The sequence below is a fragment of the Pangasianodon hypophthalmus genome, chromosome 25 (assembly GCF_027358585.1).
Source record: "Pangasianodon hypophthalmus isolate fPanHyp1 chromosome 25, fPanHyp1.pri, whole genome shotgun sequence".
NCBI lineage: Eukaryota > Metazoa > Chordata > Actinopteri > Siluriformes > Pangasiidae > Pangasianodon > Pangasianodon hypophthalmus.
Window position 1 is genome coordinate 15,622,308 of NC_069734.1, and position 16,435 is coordinate 15,638,742.

At 42.8% G+C, this 16,435-nt stretch overlaps 1 protein-coding gene across 1 annotated transcript in view; it reads right to left on the minus strand.

Moving 5' to 3' along the window:
- The window catches only part of zranb3 (zinc finger, RAN-binding domain containing 3), a 70,879-nt gene that overhangs the window by 10,305 nt on the left and 44,139 nt on the right, over positions 1-16,435 (minus strand). The window contains exons 11-18 of the mRNA XM_026947798.3: positions 15,839-15,991; positions 15,064-15,460; positions 10,753-10,953; positions 8,185-8,291; positions 6,095-6,196; positions 5,838-5,980; positions 4,653-4,790; positions 1,008-1,323 (exon numbers count right to left, since the gene is read on the minus strand). Of these exons, the coding sequence (XP_026803599.3) occupies positions 1,008-1,323; positions 4,653-4,790; positions 5,838-5,980; positions 6,095-6,196; positions 8,185-8,291; positions 10,753-10,953; positions 15,064-15,460; positions 15,839-15,991 (1,557 nt within the window). The remainder of the gene's footprint in view (positions 1-1,007; positions 1,324-4,652; positions 4,791-5,837; positions 5,981-6,094; positions 6,197-8,184; positions 8,292-10,752; positions 10,954-15,063; positions 15,461-15,838; positions 15,992-16,435) is intronic.

Consider the following 16,435-nt stretch of genomic DNA (forward strand, 5'->3'; position numbering starts at 1 on the left):
TAGCCATGTTGCAAAACTGGACCCCCTGGGTGTCGAAGACATGTCACTGGACTGACCATCTTAAGGATTCAGTGTCCTTAAGCGATGATGATGTAGGCACGGCGCGTTTGGCTGGTCACATTTAGACCCTGATTCAAAGTTGTATCTGACTCAGATGTACATCTGGGCTTCTTGTTATACTTATCATTTGATGCCAGATGTGGGCAGACTAGCAAGCTTCTTAGGCTGTGGGGCCTGAGTCAGATACAACTTTGAATCAGGGTCTAAATGTGACCAGCCAAACGCGCCGTGCCTACATCATCATCGCTGAGTTACTTTGTAGATGAATTAATTACTGGTAGCAGATATGGCTGAGCTGAAATCAATAATTCAGGAGCTGAGACCATACAACTCAGAGGCGCCTGCCCTTCAACGAGCCCTCCTTGTAGCTCCATGACCAGTTAACCTCCCAAATCCTTATCAGGGGAGCACAAGGATGCCTATAGCCACTTCCAGGAGACTCTTCCAGGCTCATACTGACCTTGCAGTTGAACCATGTTGAACTCTGGGGCATCTAAAAAGTGTCCGGGTTGGCCCATGCTAGCTTTAGGGCACTCCTAACAGGACATGGCAGTGACGCTAAAGATGGCAGTGTCCTGAGTAGGGACCGTATGGAACGAAACTGGTCTTTTGCTCAACACAATTTGCAACAGAATTCACAATGCAAGAATTTCATTGAGCGCTTCAAAGGTGGGTTTTAGACAGACAGCTCACCTGCACCCAAACTCTGTGGTGTGTGTTCTAGCTAATTTCAGCATATATTTGTATGCTGAAGGTGTCATATGTAGTTCGAGCCATGCCTCAATCAGAGCTCACGTCAGTGGATCTGCATGACACTTATTTTCATGTCCCCCAGATCACAGTGTGTTTCTGCTACCATCTTACCTGTTTGAAGGGTAGCTGTGCAAACCAAAAGCTGTTCAACTCCAGTATTTTATTTTACACATGCATGTGTGTCTCAGGCTCACCTGTATGAGAGGCAGCTGTGCCAGCCACGTGTTGTCCAGGATCTCTTTGCGGTGCGTGTGTGGCGCGTCTCGTACACGCAGATACAGCTGGCGCGCATTAAGGCCGCAGCTCTGACACACACCTTGCTCCGTCTCGAGCACACGGGAGCGGGCGTAGCCTCGGCTGGAGCGCAGCTGCAGCTCCTCCATGCAGCTGGCACTGCAGAAACCGCCTGCCCAGCCCGAGTGTTCCACGCTGGGCTTCTGGCAAGACAAACACAGTGGCGTGCCTCCAGAGTCCAGAGCTTGCAAATATCCTGTCTCTGCTTCCGACTCCCTGCGTTCACAAAAAGCACACAAACACACACAGGTACTTTGTACTGTTTAGCTTTGCCAATATACTGGCACTCACGGTAGCTAACTCAAGTAGCAGTGTTCAATGGCACTTTGCTTTCTTACTTGTTTACAGTGTCCGCTGTTCTGTGACATCAATTATTTATTTATTATTTATTTTTAATTAAAAATTAAAACATGCCAATGGATACTGATTTCTAACTAATTGTTATAAGATGGTCCAGGCAATTAAATGGAATAATATACAGAGAAACTGGGCAGTTGAAGACTAGAAAAAGACCAGGTGACATTCTTCGATCCAACTGTCCAGTTTCAGTAATCCTGTGCCCAAAGTAGCATCAGATTCCTTTTTCGGTCTGTCAGGAGTAGAACCTGATGTGGCCTTCCATTGCTGTGCCTCTGATCTGCCTCAAGGTTCGACATGTTGAGATGCTTTTCTGCTCACCACAGTTGTAAAGAGTGGTTATTTAAGTTACTGTAGCCTTGCTGTCAGCTCGAACAAGTCTGGACATTCTCCTCTGACCTTTCTCATCAACAAGGCTTTTCTGCCAGCGGACCTGCTGCTGACAGGATTTTTTTTTTTTTTTTGGTTTCTGCACCATTCTGTGTAAACTCTAGACACTGTTGTGTGTGTGAAAAATCCCAGTAGGTCAGCAGTTTCTGAACTACTCAAACTACTCAGCCCATCTGGCACCACCAACAAAAGTCACATGAGAAAGTCACCGAGATTCCCTCATTCTGGTGTTTGATGTGAAGCTTACCTGAGGCTCTTGATTTGTGTCTACGTGATTTAATGCATTGTACTGCTGCTGTACATGGCTGATTGGATAATTACATGTGCTCAGCAGTGCTCTGTTTAATCCAGATCCTATGCTTCTCCTCCTGAGTCTTGCACTCTGAGAGACAAACGTTACCTATCTGTACCCTTCCTTGTCACTGAGGTTGTACCCTCAAGCATACACTTTTTTTTACCTTTAGTAAAAAAATCTGTATCTTTTACCTTGAAATGTGCATACAGAGCACTTTTAAAGCTTTACTTTAGGTCCAATTATGTACCTTAAATCTTTTTAAAGGTACCCTATATCCACATTTCCAGGCAAAATATACTTCTTAAAGGTGTGAAAGATAAGAGTTCCACCCCAGCGACAAAAAGTACAGTTTAATACCCTTGTTTCTGGGAGAATGGTTAAAATTTCACCCTCCTCTAGTTTTGGGATGTTGGCTATCTGATTTGCAAGCGCACTACACCCGATGCTTGCAGCATATTTTGCCTATGTACAGCTGTTAAGCTACAACCTGTCAGTCAGTGTTTAGTCTAGTGAAGGGTTGTAAATATGATTAACTAGATTAGCTAGATAAGACCCTAGATTCGCTTTAATAAACCTCTGGTTCACATGGTTTCAGTTTGACATGAAGCTATGTCCTACACAAACAGGGCCTGTGCTATTAGTCTTCATGTTGCATGGACATTTATTCGATCCTGTGTCCTCAAAGCGCTGATCTAGCATCAGATTCGTGTCCTTTTATGTGTTAAAAAGCTAAAACTGCAGCCCTCCATCAAGAAGTATGATGAATATGGTCCTCATAAGAGCTCTAAGAGTGTGGGCGAGCGAGAAACTGAGTGAGTGGGCTGGCGAGAGAGGGAGTGGGCGAAAGGATGAGTGCTTGTTGGGGGCTTTTCTGTGCCAAGAGGAAGGTGCTTATGGTGCTGAACTTTATCTGTAAAACCACTGCTGATGTGCTTCACAGCAAACACATATCTCTTCCCTCTTCAATCTCTCGCTCTTTCTCTCTCTGTGCCTTCCATCTCTGTTGCACTTTTTCCTTATCTCAGTGTCTCTTTTTGCTTCCTTTAACTGTCTTCAAAATAATATTAATGATTAAAAAAAACCTCCCAGACGGTCCTCAGCTAGTCTTAATTTTCTTTCCCTGGTTTCCATGGTAACATCGGTGCGTGTGTGTGTGTGTGTGTGTGTTTGCGTTTCAGGCGCTGGATTAAGCCCTTATCCTGTGTGCTAAGCATTCTCCAGCATTTTCTGCAGCACACACACACTCACACTAGGTTTAGAAGGCCAGACAGTCTACCACCACACACATAATTACACACGGAAATGCGCTTTTGAAATAAATTGTGAGTGCTGTGCAATTTTTTTTTTTTGCCCACCGTTGCAAATTCATAAATATGTAGCTGTCAGTTCCAGTCCCTGCGCCGTCCTGACCCACGCTGAGTAATGTGATGAGCAGAAAGCCAAGCGAGATATATATATATATATATATATATATATATATATATATATATATATATATATATATATATATATATATATATATATATATATATAATTTATTTTATTTTATTTTTTTCATTTTAATTTTTGGTTTGGACACACCTGGGGTGCGGCGGCAGCAGCAGCTGGAGTGGAGTGTACACACTGAGTGTGGCAGAGATAATGATAAAAGAGAGGAGAGAGGGAGAGGGAGGTAAATAAGAATATGAAAGTGTGTTTATATGCTACTGAGTGTGGCGTGTATCAGCTGGGAGCTGAAACTCGGTGTAGCAGAGATGAAGGTGTCTGATCGGTGCTTCACTAACAAACTTAGTGGAATAGTAAGCAGCTGTCATATATAATCTAAAAATCTGTCGCGGACTTGACAGTGCGTGCCTGCTTGTGTGCGCGTGATGTCCATTTTGTTTGTGTATTTGTATACATTGCTGATTTACTGAATAACTTGGATATGATGGCTGATATATATATATATATATATGTGTGTGTGTGTGTATAGGTTAGTTTTTTTTTTTCTGAATCGAGAAATGAATATAAATCAACTTGCATCCAAAGGGAAAGGGACAACCACAGGACCACTGCTGACTTTATATTATTTGAGAAATGGCACAGCAGTGTTGTTGGGGATTTAAACATCTCAGTGCCACTGTTGAGTTAATTAATCCACCAACCACTGATACATGATGGACCAGAGTAAGTGTGTCTAATAAAGTAGCCAGTAGGTGTTTAGAAACCACAGCAAAGCTGCTGTGCCTGATATGAGTATATCAACACAACACACTCTTAACATGCCACTACCCTGTCAGTGTGACTGCTGTGCTGAGAATGATCCTCTACCCAAATCTGTTCAGCTAGCATTGCAGCAGATATGCTACAGTCGCTAATTATTTGTTGTTGTAGTTACAAAATTCTTTGCTAACATTAGCTAGGAAAAGCAATAACTACCTATCAGTGCAGTTCACATACTGAGTCATTATAATCATGCTGTGCTTTGTAGACAAAGTGTGTGTGTGTTTATGTGACATACTTATCAGCTTGACTGGATGGTTTCATAATAGATCTCTTTAAGGAGGAAGACTTGTCCTTGCTGATGGAGCGTACGGTCCCTCCCTCTCTCTGGGCTGCACTCAGGGACGTCTGAGCCACTTCCTGCTTAGAGAGATACCTGAGACAGAGAAACAAGAGAGACGGCATATCAAGGAGATTAGTCTTAATGTCTGGAAGGCCTGTATGAATGCGCTGAAGGAACTTTACATTCATCTCAAGGAGTTATTAAGGATATCAAGCTATGTATCAATGCATCTATCTATCTATCCCTCCCTCACAGAGGCCACACCACTACTAAGACTGACAGGCAGAGAGGCCATGCCTCCTTCACTAAGACTTATAGGCACAGAGGCCACGCCTCCTTCACTGGGACTGACAGGCACAGAGGCCACGCCTCCTTCACTGGGACTGACAGGCACAGAGGCCACGCCTCCTGCACTGGGACTGACAGGCACAGAGGCCACACTTCTGCTAAGGGGTATCAATCTTTACATGCATTTGTTTTGTAAAGTTTTAATGTAATGGCATGTGTCTGTATTAACAAACATGTGTCTGTATTAACAAAGTGCTGATCCAGCAACAGATTTGTGTCCTTCAGCGACTTTTATGGTTTAAAAAGCTAAAACAGCAGCAGGCCTTATTTATGATGAATATGGCCTCATAAGAGCTGTCTTCATGCTTCTAGTCTATTTAAAAGCTTTTTGTGTTCGTGTGTGTGTGTAAAAGAGAAAAAGAGAGAATTCAGCACAAGATAATCACAGAGATGACTTACATATCAGGTAATCTAACAAGAATGACAGACAGTGGAGTGAAAGAGACAGGCAGAGAGAAAAAAAGTGATGGGAGAAATAAACATTCGTACACAGACGCAGTGCAAACAGATGGAGCAAAAGATTGAACTAGAATGGACACTGACAGAGGAAGAATGAGAGAGAGAGTGAGACGGAGCAGAGCAAAACAAGGAGGCACACGAAGATTGACAAGGAGACAGCCAAAGAAATGGAGCTATACTCATAAGTGAACAGATGGACAACGAGAGAGAGACAGAGAGAGAGAGAGGCAATAAATCCAAAAAAGCAGATAAGGCTAGGACAGTAAAAGACAAAACTACATGCATGTGAGTGGTTGTGTGTGTGTGTGTGTGCGCGTGCGTGCGTGCTCTTGCCTCTTGGTGCTACTGTGTCGGCGCTGTGCGTGTGTGAGCTCATCCACAAGCAGAATCGGGCTTTGAAAGACTCTGCCACTCTTCCTCACCATCCTTTGCTTCATCGCTGTCAGAAAGCTCCACTCACGCACAAAACGCACCAACTACACACACATTATTGTTCATCCATATCAGTAATGCCCAGTAGTCTACATGATATATACGTATGTTTGATGTATATATCTCTCTCACACACACACACACACACACACACTCACATGTCTCCGGTTCTCAGTGCGGATGAACTCTGGAGGCAAGTCATCCCAGTTCTGTAGTCTGATATCCAGAGGAACAAAGTTGCAGTTGAGTGGGAGACCATCCTGAAAGGATATTTACACAAACACAAACACACAAACACATTTTCACTTCTAAACACACTGCAATGTAAAGTAACAGCCTGTAACAAAGAGTATAAAGTTAGCTAGCTAGCTTAAATCACGTGGTCACCAGAGAACGGTGTTTAGAAGCCTATTAATTACAGTACAAGTGAAGCTTGTAAGTATGAGCTTGACAGTACAGGGATGAAATTTCACTAAGTGTTGCTAAATAAATGAACGTCCATCTATCGGCATGGAAACGCACTGACGCCAGCACTTCCTCTGGTAATGCACCAGGGAAACCATGGCAACCAGGAGTAACCTCGAATCAGGAACACCAACCAGTGACTAACATACATGAATATACGTTCATCAGTGGGCACAGGCCCTGCAGCCTCAGACTGGAACCTGATGTGGTCTTCCATTCAAGGTTTGGCATGTTGTGCATTCTGAGATGCTTTTCTGCTCACCGTGGTTGTAAAGAGTGGTTATGAGTTACTGTAGCCTTTCCGTCAGCTCAAACCAGTCTGGTCATTCTCCTCTGATCTCTCTCATCAACAAGGTGTCTCCGCCTGTTGAACTGCTGCTCACTGGATGTTTTTTTTTGTTTGTTTGTTTTTCTTGCCGTTCTGTGTAGACTCAAGAGACTGTTGTGTGTGGAAATCCCAGGAGCTTCAGAAATACTCAAACGGGCACCAGCAACCACGCTATGGACAAAGTCACCGAAATCACATTTCCCCCCATTCTGATGTTTGATGTGAACGTTAACTGAAGACGATTTTGTACATTGTGCTCCTGCTACAGGATTGGCTGATTATGTAAGTACATGAATGTGGAGGTGTGCAAGTGTTCCTATTAATGGATGGTAAGTGTATATGAAACTGTATAAATATCTACAATGCAATTACAACAATACCGTGCACATAGAGTATATTATAGTGTTTTAGCTCCTTTGCCAGAAACCACACAAGCAAGTCAGTTTCGAGGTGAGTGTGTGTGATTTAGACATGATCATTGCGCAATAATTAACTGGTAGATATACGCTTCCCGTGCTTGTTAGCTACATTAGACTTGGAATTCCATCACAAACCTAAAGAAGCAACCAAACATGTCTAGACTGATCAGGTATATTTAGGGTAAGGAGGAAATTGAATGATTGCTTTAAGGAGGCTTTCTTTGCTCATCACACACAAACACACACACCTTTTACGAGGCACTATAACATGCAAAAATAAATCTCTCTTTGTGAAGTTTGTCCTATTGTTACTTGACGAAACAACAGGGAGTCCTTCTGCATTCACTATGAAAGGCTAAAGAGGCATTCTCGCATACACACACACACACACACACACACACACAAACACACGCATGTCCCTAATTTGCGTGAAATCGTTTTCCTGTCTGAGTTAAATGAATCCATTCCAAGATGCTGGCGCGAGTCTGATTATGTGAATTAGTGTAAGCTGATCTGATAAGCTTCTGAGTCCTCGTATATAAATATGAACGCTTAAGGACAGTACATCGTCTATGGAGCGTCTTTGTTATTATTAGATATTACATGCGCTGCATAATTTTGTTCTCTCCCTCCCCTCGTGTGTCTCGCTATCTCTCCTCCTCTGTCATTCTCTCTCTCACTCTAGCCTCACCCCCCGCCTCGCCGAGCTCTGCCTGTGGCCGCATCATCCATCACTGCCGAGCCCAAATAGCCAGAGGAGAAGGTCTTATTAAATATCTAACTCTGCTAATATTTCTCAATCTGAGTCAATCGAGGGACTTCGTGCTCATATTTCCTCCCGTTTAAAGGAACGTAAACGATGGCACGCAATTTCAACTTGAGAAGACGTTTCATTTTGCGTGACTGGTCTGTAGAGAGAGAAGTGTGATAAACAGAGCCGAACTCATTAATCTGGTCTGGATTGGATTCTCAGTGTAAAGAGGGATTGTGGCAAAATGAAGCTGCCCACTTGTGTGTGTGTGTGTGTGTGTGTTACCTTGCTGTAAATGTAGATCCTATCAGTATTTTTGCTGGCGCAGAACTTCAGGCTGTCATACACAGGCAGAGAGTCATCTACCGGCTCAGACTCGCGGCTATCATTAGCTAGTAGGGAGAAGGAGAAGGAAGATAGGAAGGGGATGGAGAGAAGGAGAGAAGGAGGGATGATCATTACTGCCTGTGCCTCAATCAAGAAAAGGTCAGCAGGGAGGGGAAGAAAAAAAAATAACGAGACGACTAGCAGCTACATCAGTAAAAGAGCACAATATAACTCTGCCACCTCGTCCCTCGTCCTCTTGTTCATTAACAGTGTGGAGCTTTCAGCAACATGGCACTGCTGTACATCACGCCTGATGGACCGGATATTCCTGCCCATGAAGAACTTACATCAGGACTGTTCCAACCCAAATCAGCACAGTAATGATCTTCAGTCCACCATGCCACTGATTCAGTGTCACTTTTTTTTTTATATAAGTGCACGAGGCTTGTGGGAAGTATGGCGGATTCATCTTAGAAACAACACCGAGAAAGCAAAAGATGCCACTCTATACACTTCCTGACAATTTTATTGTATGATATTTTATTTTCATTTATATTTGACATTGCCGTAGTAGTGGGAGTTGAACAAAACATGCATGAGGGATAGACTTTACGTTTAATTATGCTAATGAATTATACCTAATAAACCCAATAAGTCGGTGTAATGTAGATTATATAAAACACTGGAGGTGTGCTGCTATAGTGCTGTTCCCTCTCAAATTTAATTATTTTTCTGTAACTTTATGTAACAAAATGTTTATTCCTCTTGTACCCCCAGCAAATTGGCAACACTGGCACCATATTCTAACAACTTAGAACATGGCACCTTTTGTGTGAACCCACCCATTTTTCACATGATCGAAAATATTGGAACACGCGACTGACAGGTGTTTCTGGTTGCCCAGATGTGCCCTGTTAGACTGACTGTTTAAACAATTAATAGCTGTGAATGTCTACATTTGAGTCCTGGGTTTTGCCTGTGAAGACTGCATTTGTTAAAAAGGAGAAACCAAGAAGCTGAGGGAAAAAAAAGGGACAAATACAACAATAGGCCTTGCAGTTCCAATACTTTCAGAGGGAAATATATATAGGGCAGCAGTGATGATACTAGGAGTTGTTTACCTGCGATTATTAGTGTTTTAATCCCATTTACTTATGAACATAGAGGATGTGGCTGGATCCATTGATGACGCCTGTTGGCCAGTATGTAATTACTGTAATGTAAATTAGTATTAAACTGTCCTTGCTATACCTACTAGTAATAAATACTGACAAACACTTCGTAGTACTGATGTTGTACTTGCCATATCTGCTGGTAATTTGCTGCCATTCCTGGCAAGTGGAAAAAAGTTAAAAACAGCAGAGACGTCTCAGTGTGGCCGATCTCACCGCGCCATTGCCCAGCCATTAGCTGCAGCTCACTGCAGAGGACAGGCGCGCCTCGGGAGGGAACAACACCACACAGGGCTGTCAAAGTGTGAAAATGGTGGGTTTCAGAACGAAAACAGCTGGTTATTTTTAGGACCCAACATGCAGCTGGCTGCTGCAGTGCGTGTGCTGTTTTTCGAAACCTCATTTACTCATCAACATCGAGAATGCAGCAAGATACAAAGGGGGCCAGTCATCATTCATCTTAATACTTCCCACTTCACCTGGTACTTAAATTTTTTTTTCTTGGTTTGACGATTTAATTCATTCATTCATTTTTAGGAACCTTTTTATCCTGGTCACAGTGGTGGTGAAGCTATCGCAGGACCACTGGGCGTTAGGTGGGAATACACCCTGGAAGAGATGCCAGTCAATCACTGGGCATCATGTACAAACCTATGGGCAATTTAGAGTATCCACTCCATCTGCTGGCATGGATTTGAATGGTGGGAGGAAACTGGCATACATAACCGTTATGTATAAGAGCCTAGCTGTTATGTAATCCAAAATGGACATTACTAAAGAACAGCTTTAAAAAGAAAACGTTGCTCAGAGAACATTCTGTTAGCATTCCCATGACTAACTGCTTCAAGTAAACTTGCGAACAATTTATAAACGTGGCATGCTGCGATCTTGCGCAATCCAGTGACTATCGTGCTCTGAAAAACTCACTGTGTGGCAGCGTTCAAAAGTTTTCCATCAGAACCCGGTGGATGCTGAAAGCCAGTAATATTGTAACCTTCGTGATCCTGAAGCATGTTTTCAGAAAAGTGTACAAAAGATATCAGGCAATGAGTGGCCTGTGGGCGGACTGTCTGAGGCCGAGATGATGTGAAAACAGATCTGCATACATCGACCTGGGAACGGTTGTTGCTCTGAAAAGCTCATTGTGTTGAAAAGTTTATTTATCCGGGGACTAATTAAAATTGGTGCATTGAAATAAGTACAGTGGGATTCTGATTGCTGTGGCCAGCTTGGTGTTTGCGGAATCTAGTTATTGAGCTGACAGGATGCAGTACTGATCTCAGACCAGCCTCCACACATGATGTGGACACAGAATTGATCTCTGATCACCTTCGCCAGTATGAACTAAACGTACCATTGGAAGGAGTGTCTGGAGGATCTCTTTGTGCTTCTGATGTCTTTTCTTCCTCTTTCTTTAACGTTCGGTTCTGCGTGCTGAGAGGAGTTTGCGGTGTTTTGGGGGTGCTGTTGTCTTCTTCTGAGTCTGAAAGAGTGATGCATGGGCTGGAGACAGAGAGAGAGGCAGAAGGGGAGGGAGACGCAGGAGGGCTGCGAGCTGCAGGAGGAAACGAGGTATAGAAAGGAAAAAAAAGGATAATAATAAAGAAAAAAAATAACAGATTTATAAGCAGCTTTGGACATGGTCTCATAGTCAGAAAAGTAAAAAAAAAAAAAAAAAAATCCCCAGTGTTTTGGGGATGCTCATGAGATTCAGACTGATATGCCACAGACCACAGACACTGTTCTGGCAGCAGCCATGAATAAAATTTGGGCCATAATTAACGTTGGAGTTGTTAGTACATTGAGCCTCGGCGTTGAACAGATGCTGTGTGTGTGTGACGGATGGGCTTCAAGTCTGTCTAATGCACAGTGTGTGTCTTGTCCATACGGCAGAGCGGGACATGCTGAGAAAAAGACTAGCTCATTGAGAGCAGCGTTACTCTTTCATTTCCTTTCAGAAAACTTTCACTCATCCTCTGCATGTGGCTCCAGAGCAGAACTGGGGACGAGGAATCATTTTATCCCGCTTCACTCATCTCACTATGTCTGTCACTGCGTCTGAGTTTCTCTCCTTTCTGTCTGTCTCATTTTCTCCCTCCTTTTTCTTCCTGTCAGTAGCTCTTTCCCTGCCTTTCACAGGGTCTCCATTGTGCCTTCCTGTCATCCTTATGCCTGTCTCACACTCTCTGCCTCTCCCCACCTCTTTCTCTATCTCTGCCACTGTCTCTCTCTCTCTATACCTCTCTCACTCTCACTGCCTCACTCTCTGTCACTATCTCACTCCTTCTCTCATTCTCTCTGCCTGTCCCCCACTCTCTCCACCTCTCACCCACTCTCTCTCACTTTCTCTGCCTCTCTGTCTTTGTCTCTCTATGCCTCTGTCTCTCTCTTTACCCCCCGGCTGTCTCTCACCCTCTCTACCACTCTTTTCTCTCTATCTCACACACTCTCTCTCTCTCTACATGTCTTTCTCTGTCTCTTTCTCTCTACATCTCTCTCTCTCTGTTTCCTAGAGAGGTAAATAATTGTTCATTAAAAAAAAAAAAAAAAAAGTTCCTAGCCCAGCTAAGTGTGAGGTAGCTAAACACACAAACTAGCTTTCATTGGACGTTCACACTGATGACATCAGATGGCAGTGATTGGTTAAAAGGAATGTTGTTCCAGAGACATGTCCTACATGGGGGGGGGAAAAAACAGCCTGATGGCCCCTTCTCTCTCATCCATGCCACTCTGAGTGTGTGTGTGTGTGTGTGTGTGTGTGTGTCTCCCTCTCTCTATATATACATTTGCATGACACAGCCTGTGCCTTGATTATCTGAACGGATAGACAGGTAGTGGCTCAATATTCATAATCAATACTCTCTTCACACTGTGACCCTTTCTCCTTTCGCTATTTGCCTCTGCCTCCCTCTGTGCCTCTTTCACCTCTCCTCACACCTTTTCACTCAGTCAAAGGTCAGCCTCATACGGATCTGCTGAAATGTCACCTGAACTTTCAGGCAGCGCCATCGCTGTGCTCAGCCTCGACAAGTCAACGAGTCCGATGAAAATCAGACCCGCGTTGGAAATCCGCTGTAGCAGACACAGAATCCCAGCTTTAGCATTATTAAATGTAGACTGAAATGTGAAGACATCTCTCAATAATCTCACAGCTATGAGTGCTGAGTCAATACACATTCAAAGAGAGTTCACCATGATGTACTGACAAACTATTTAATATAGTAAGTAGTCTGCAGTTCAGGATGTGTTCAGGATATCTATCTGGCTTCGGCTTCCCAGCACATTAGAAAATAAATGCTTCGCCTGTACGACAAGAAAAAAAAATCACTCTTGAATCCATTTCCATTCCTAAGAGCATTAACTCTTTCACTCATAGCTTACTGTTTGGTTTATTTACTCACAATATTTCTCTGTGTCCTGACTGGCTGACAGCTCTCTCCTGTCACCGTAGAGTCAGACTTCTTTCGTGCCTCAAATTGGGGCGTAATAACATTCGATGTATCGGAACTGGCGTATAATGTATGCGAAAAAATTTCCCGCCAGCTGACACGTCCCTGACTGCGAATTACTATTACAGGATTGTCAGCGCGAGTGAGTATTTTCGTGCCTTAACTCACTACTTCTTGCTTTACAAAAAAAAAACTATGCACTTTAGTTTTAAAGTGAGAGAAGAAGGGGCCAGATAGTCAGACCCTGCAACATCAGGGTGTTTGTGTGTATTTCAAGAAATGTGTGCGGTGAAATTTCCATTGTAGTTGTTCGTATAACAGAATACAGCGATCGATGAAGATAAATGGCATAATTAAGGATGCGTTCCTTTCCAACAATGTGCAAATCAAAGGAGCGTTAATAAATGGAGAAAATCTTTGTGTTGAAGTGAATTGTTTCATCAGTGAATAAGGTCATTAGATACTGAATCGTATTTGGATCTGAATCTGCACTTAAATAGATACTTTCAGTCTCCACAAACAGAAGCAAACAGTGCAGTGTGGGATTTTATAAAGACTACAGGGATGTGCGTGTATGAAATAGACGAGCGGATCCAAGAAAGAAAAGGAGGAAGTGTTTACAGGCGTATATCAGAGGATAAGAGCGCGCACGTACACACAACTTGCGCGTTGCAGGAACACCTAATCTATTTTAAACAACTGCAGCTTATCTACGTTCAGAAATTCAAGCAACTTGCTTTCCCTGCAATGAGAATTTCTCACTGAGAATGAGAATGTTGCCTCTCGGTGTCGAAACAGTTTTTGTGTTTGTGGAGCTGTATTTACAGTTAGTCATTTGGTTGGAAAAAAGTATGATCATACTGTAAAAGCACATGCAGGAAAAAAGTTATCCATAATGAACGAATGCTTCAGTTATCAACACATCCATCCTCGGGTTTTTTTGTTTTTTAACTGCATGTAGGCCACTGTAATTAAAATAAGCCTTTAAAGGTATCGTCAGTAATTTTGACAAATGTTCGCTGTACCGAAATTCGAAACAAATACTGCCCCTCCCTTTAGTGTTATCTCCCAAACCCCAAAATAGATACACACGTCCTGCCTAAACTAGAACACCTGAAAACAAGTGCAAGAAGGGGAGCGACATGACAGGCCATATGTTTTACAGGCATGTGGAGATGGCGTTTTGTCCTGCTTAGAGGGTGGTGGTCTACATTGTTTTTTTTTTCTTCTTTTATTTAAAGAGCTAGGGGGAGCACAAAGCCTTGAGTTAGATCCTCTCACTGACTCTGAACTTCGAATCTAACAAAAAAACCAAGTCAACCGCTTTCGGATGCGTCCCTGGTAAAGCATCTCAGCAGACTGAACCGACCAGGGAAAGAAAGGCATCTTTTTTGCATCGTGTCAAATCACATGCAGTTATGTAAATTATTTAGCTGAAGGCAGCTCATCAGACAAATGACAGGTTACAGTGCTAGAGACTGAGTTTTCCCAGACGTTTATAGATTTACTATCTCTGGTAAACCGATGAAGACGATGTTTGTATGTTTATATTTAGACGAACAGTCTGAGGAATTTGTTTTTGGATCCCTGTGTCAAATTGTCTCATCTGCTCAGAAAACATAGTGCTCAGCAAATTCGGCTGAGGGATGACGTTACGCTCTTCCGTGTCAATCAGAGCAACACTAGACAGTTATAAGTGTCTGTGAGCTCATGTATATGGAAGAGGGCAGATAGTGCTTTCCTCTGACTGTGATGTAACATGAGCAGCACTAATTGGATGCTAGCTGTCATGTGATAGGAGAGGGATAAGCTAGTGAGTGGGAAATGGCAAATTGAGAGAAAACTGGGTTAAAAAAAAGACATCCCTTTTTTATGAGTATTTGATATTGAAATACTGTGGTTATTTCAAAACTAATTCACAAACCAAAAAATTATTTCTTTTAATAAGTATTTTAATAAGAGTTTTGTAAATTAGATTTACTAAATTTATGGCCATCAGTTTCTAAATTCCATCGTACACTCTTTGCAACTTCTGTGGATATGGCTCGTATAATGAAACATTTTTGAAAAGAGAGATATGAGAATGTAGACAGGCGAAACAAAGGCACATCATGCTGTAAGCTAATGAGCTTAACATTATATGACTTGTCATCTGTGACTTTGAGTACTTATGTACGTGTGTGTGTGAGTGTGTGTGAGTGTGTGTGTGTGTATACCTTTCTGAGCTCGCGGCGTCTCACAGATTTCGCAGCGCAGCAGCAGGCCGCTGTTGGAGAATGTACAGAGTGGGCAGCTCCACTTCTGACTGTGGCGGGGGGTTTGCAGTCCTGTCGAGAGCCTGCGTGGTGCACCGAGAGGCATCATGGGACTTCTCTTCCCCCCACGGCGAGACAATGGAGTAGCCTGTTTCAAACGTTTCACCTGGGGACAGAAATCCTCCTCCTGATTGGCTAAATCAGGGCTGCGGCCACAGGGGCTTTGATTGGTTTCCTGCTGGTCTTGTGGAGGTGTATGAGGAGAGCTGGTGATGGAGGAGTCATCTGTTCTCTTCCTCTTTTTGTCCGAGACAGAAGAGAAAAAGTTGCGGATGTCGTGCTGTTTGTCTTTCTCAAACTGAAGGAAAGAAGGATTTAAAAGTGGAAAAATGAAATTGAGGTGTTTAAAATAAATAGGCGAATATGTCTTTTTAGTGTTCCTGTAGAAGAGCAATCCTGCCAAGTTACTTTGTTAGAACAAAGTACTGAACGTCTATATTAGACTTTGCTTATACAAAATGAACAAATAATTCGGATTATACGTACTTTGTTTCAGAATTTGCAATCGCCATGCTGTCACAGTGTACTGTGGTTCTTTATTCTTATTGGCAAGTTACGAGCCGATGCATTGTTGACACTTGAGGAGGTATTTTAACTGTTCTGGGTACTTTGTACACGTGAATACACAAGAATGAAAGAACAAATAAAACCACATTGAGAACATGCTAAGACTCACATGTGAGAAGAAGAGATCCTCGGCATCGTCGGTGATGCTGTCGCTCGGCGTCCAGGCCTGAGCGAAGTTCAGAAAATCCCATTTCTCCTTATCCGCTTCCTCAGCTTTAAGGTAATCCTTCCTTCCATTCAGAGTGCTGCCTGTCACTGTTTCCTAATCAATACCAGCAAATCAGTCAATATCACAAACACACTAAATGAGTCTTTTACCAATTCGATCGGTCGTGGATCAGAGGTTAATGTTCTAGATTAATGACCGAAATTTTGCTGAAAAGTTGAAATCGTAGGACTGCCTCTGTCGGGCTCTTGAACGTACCCCTGATCGTGTCGTTAGATTTTTATAGGTACATCTCTATATCATTATCCTCCTCAAGCATCTATCAAGACCTATAAATATGCATGATATGCAAATTGACACTCTTTCCTCCCCCATCTAGCCCGGTTACAGAAATTTACCTATGGTATTCTGCACTATTACAAAAAGAAAAAGGTCACGTTTGGGAAAATGTCAGTGAGTTTGAGTCTGAACAGGAAACATCTGTTCACCAAAATGGAGGAATTGTTGTTGTATCAGTAAAGTTCAGGCATGGACATGTGT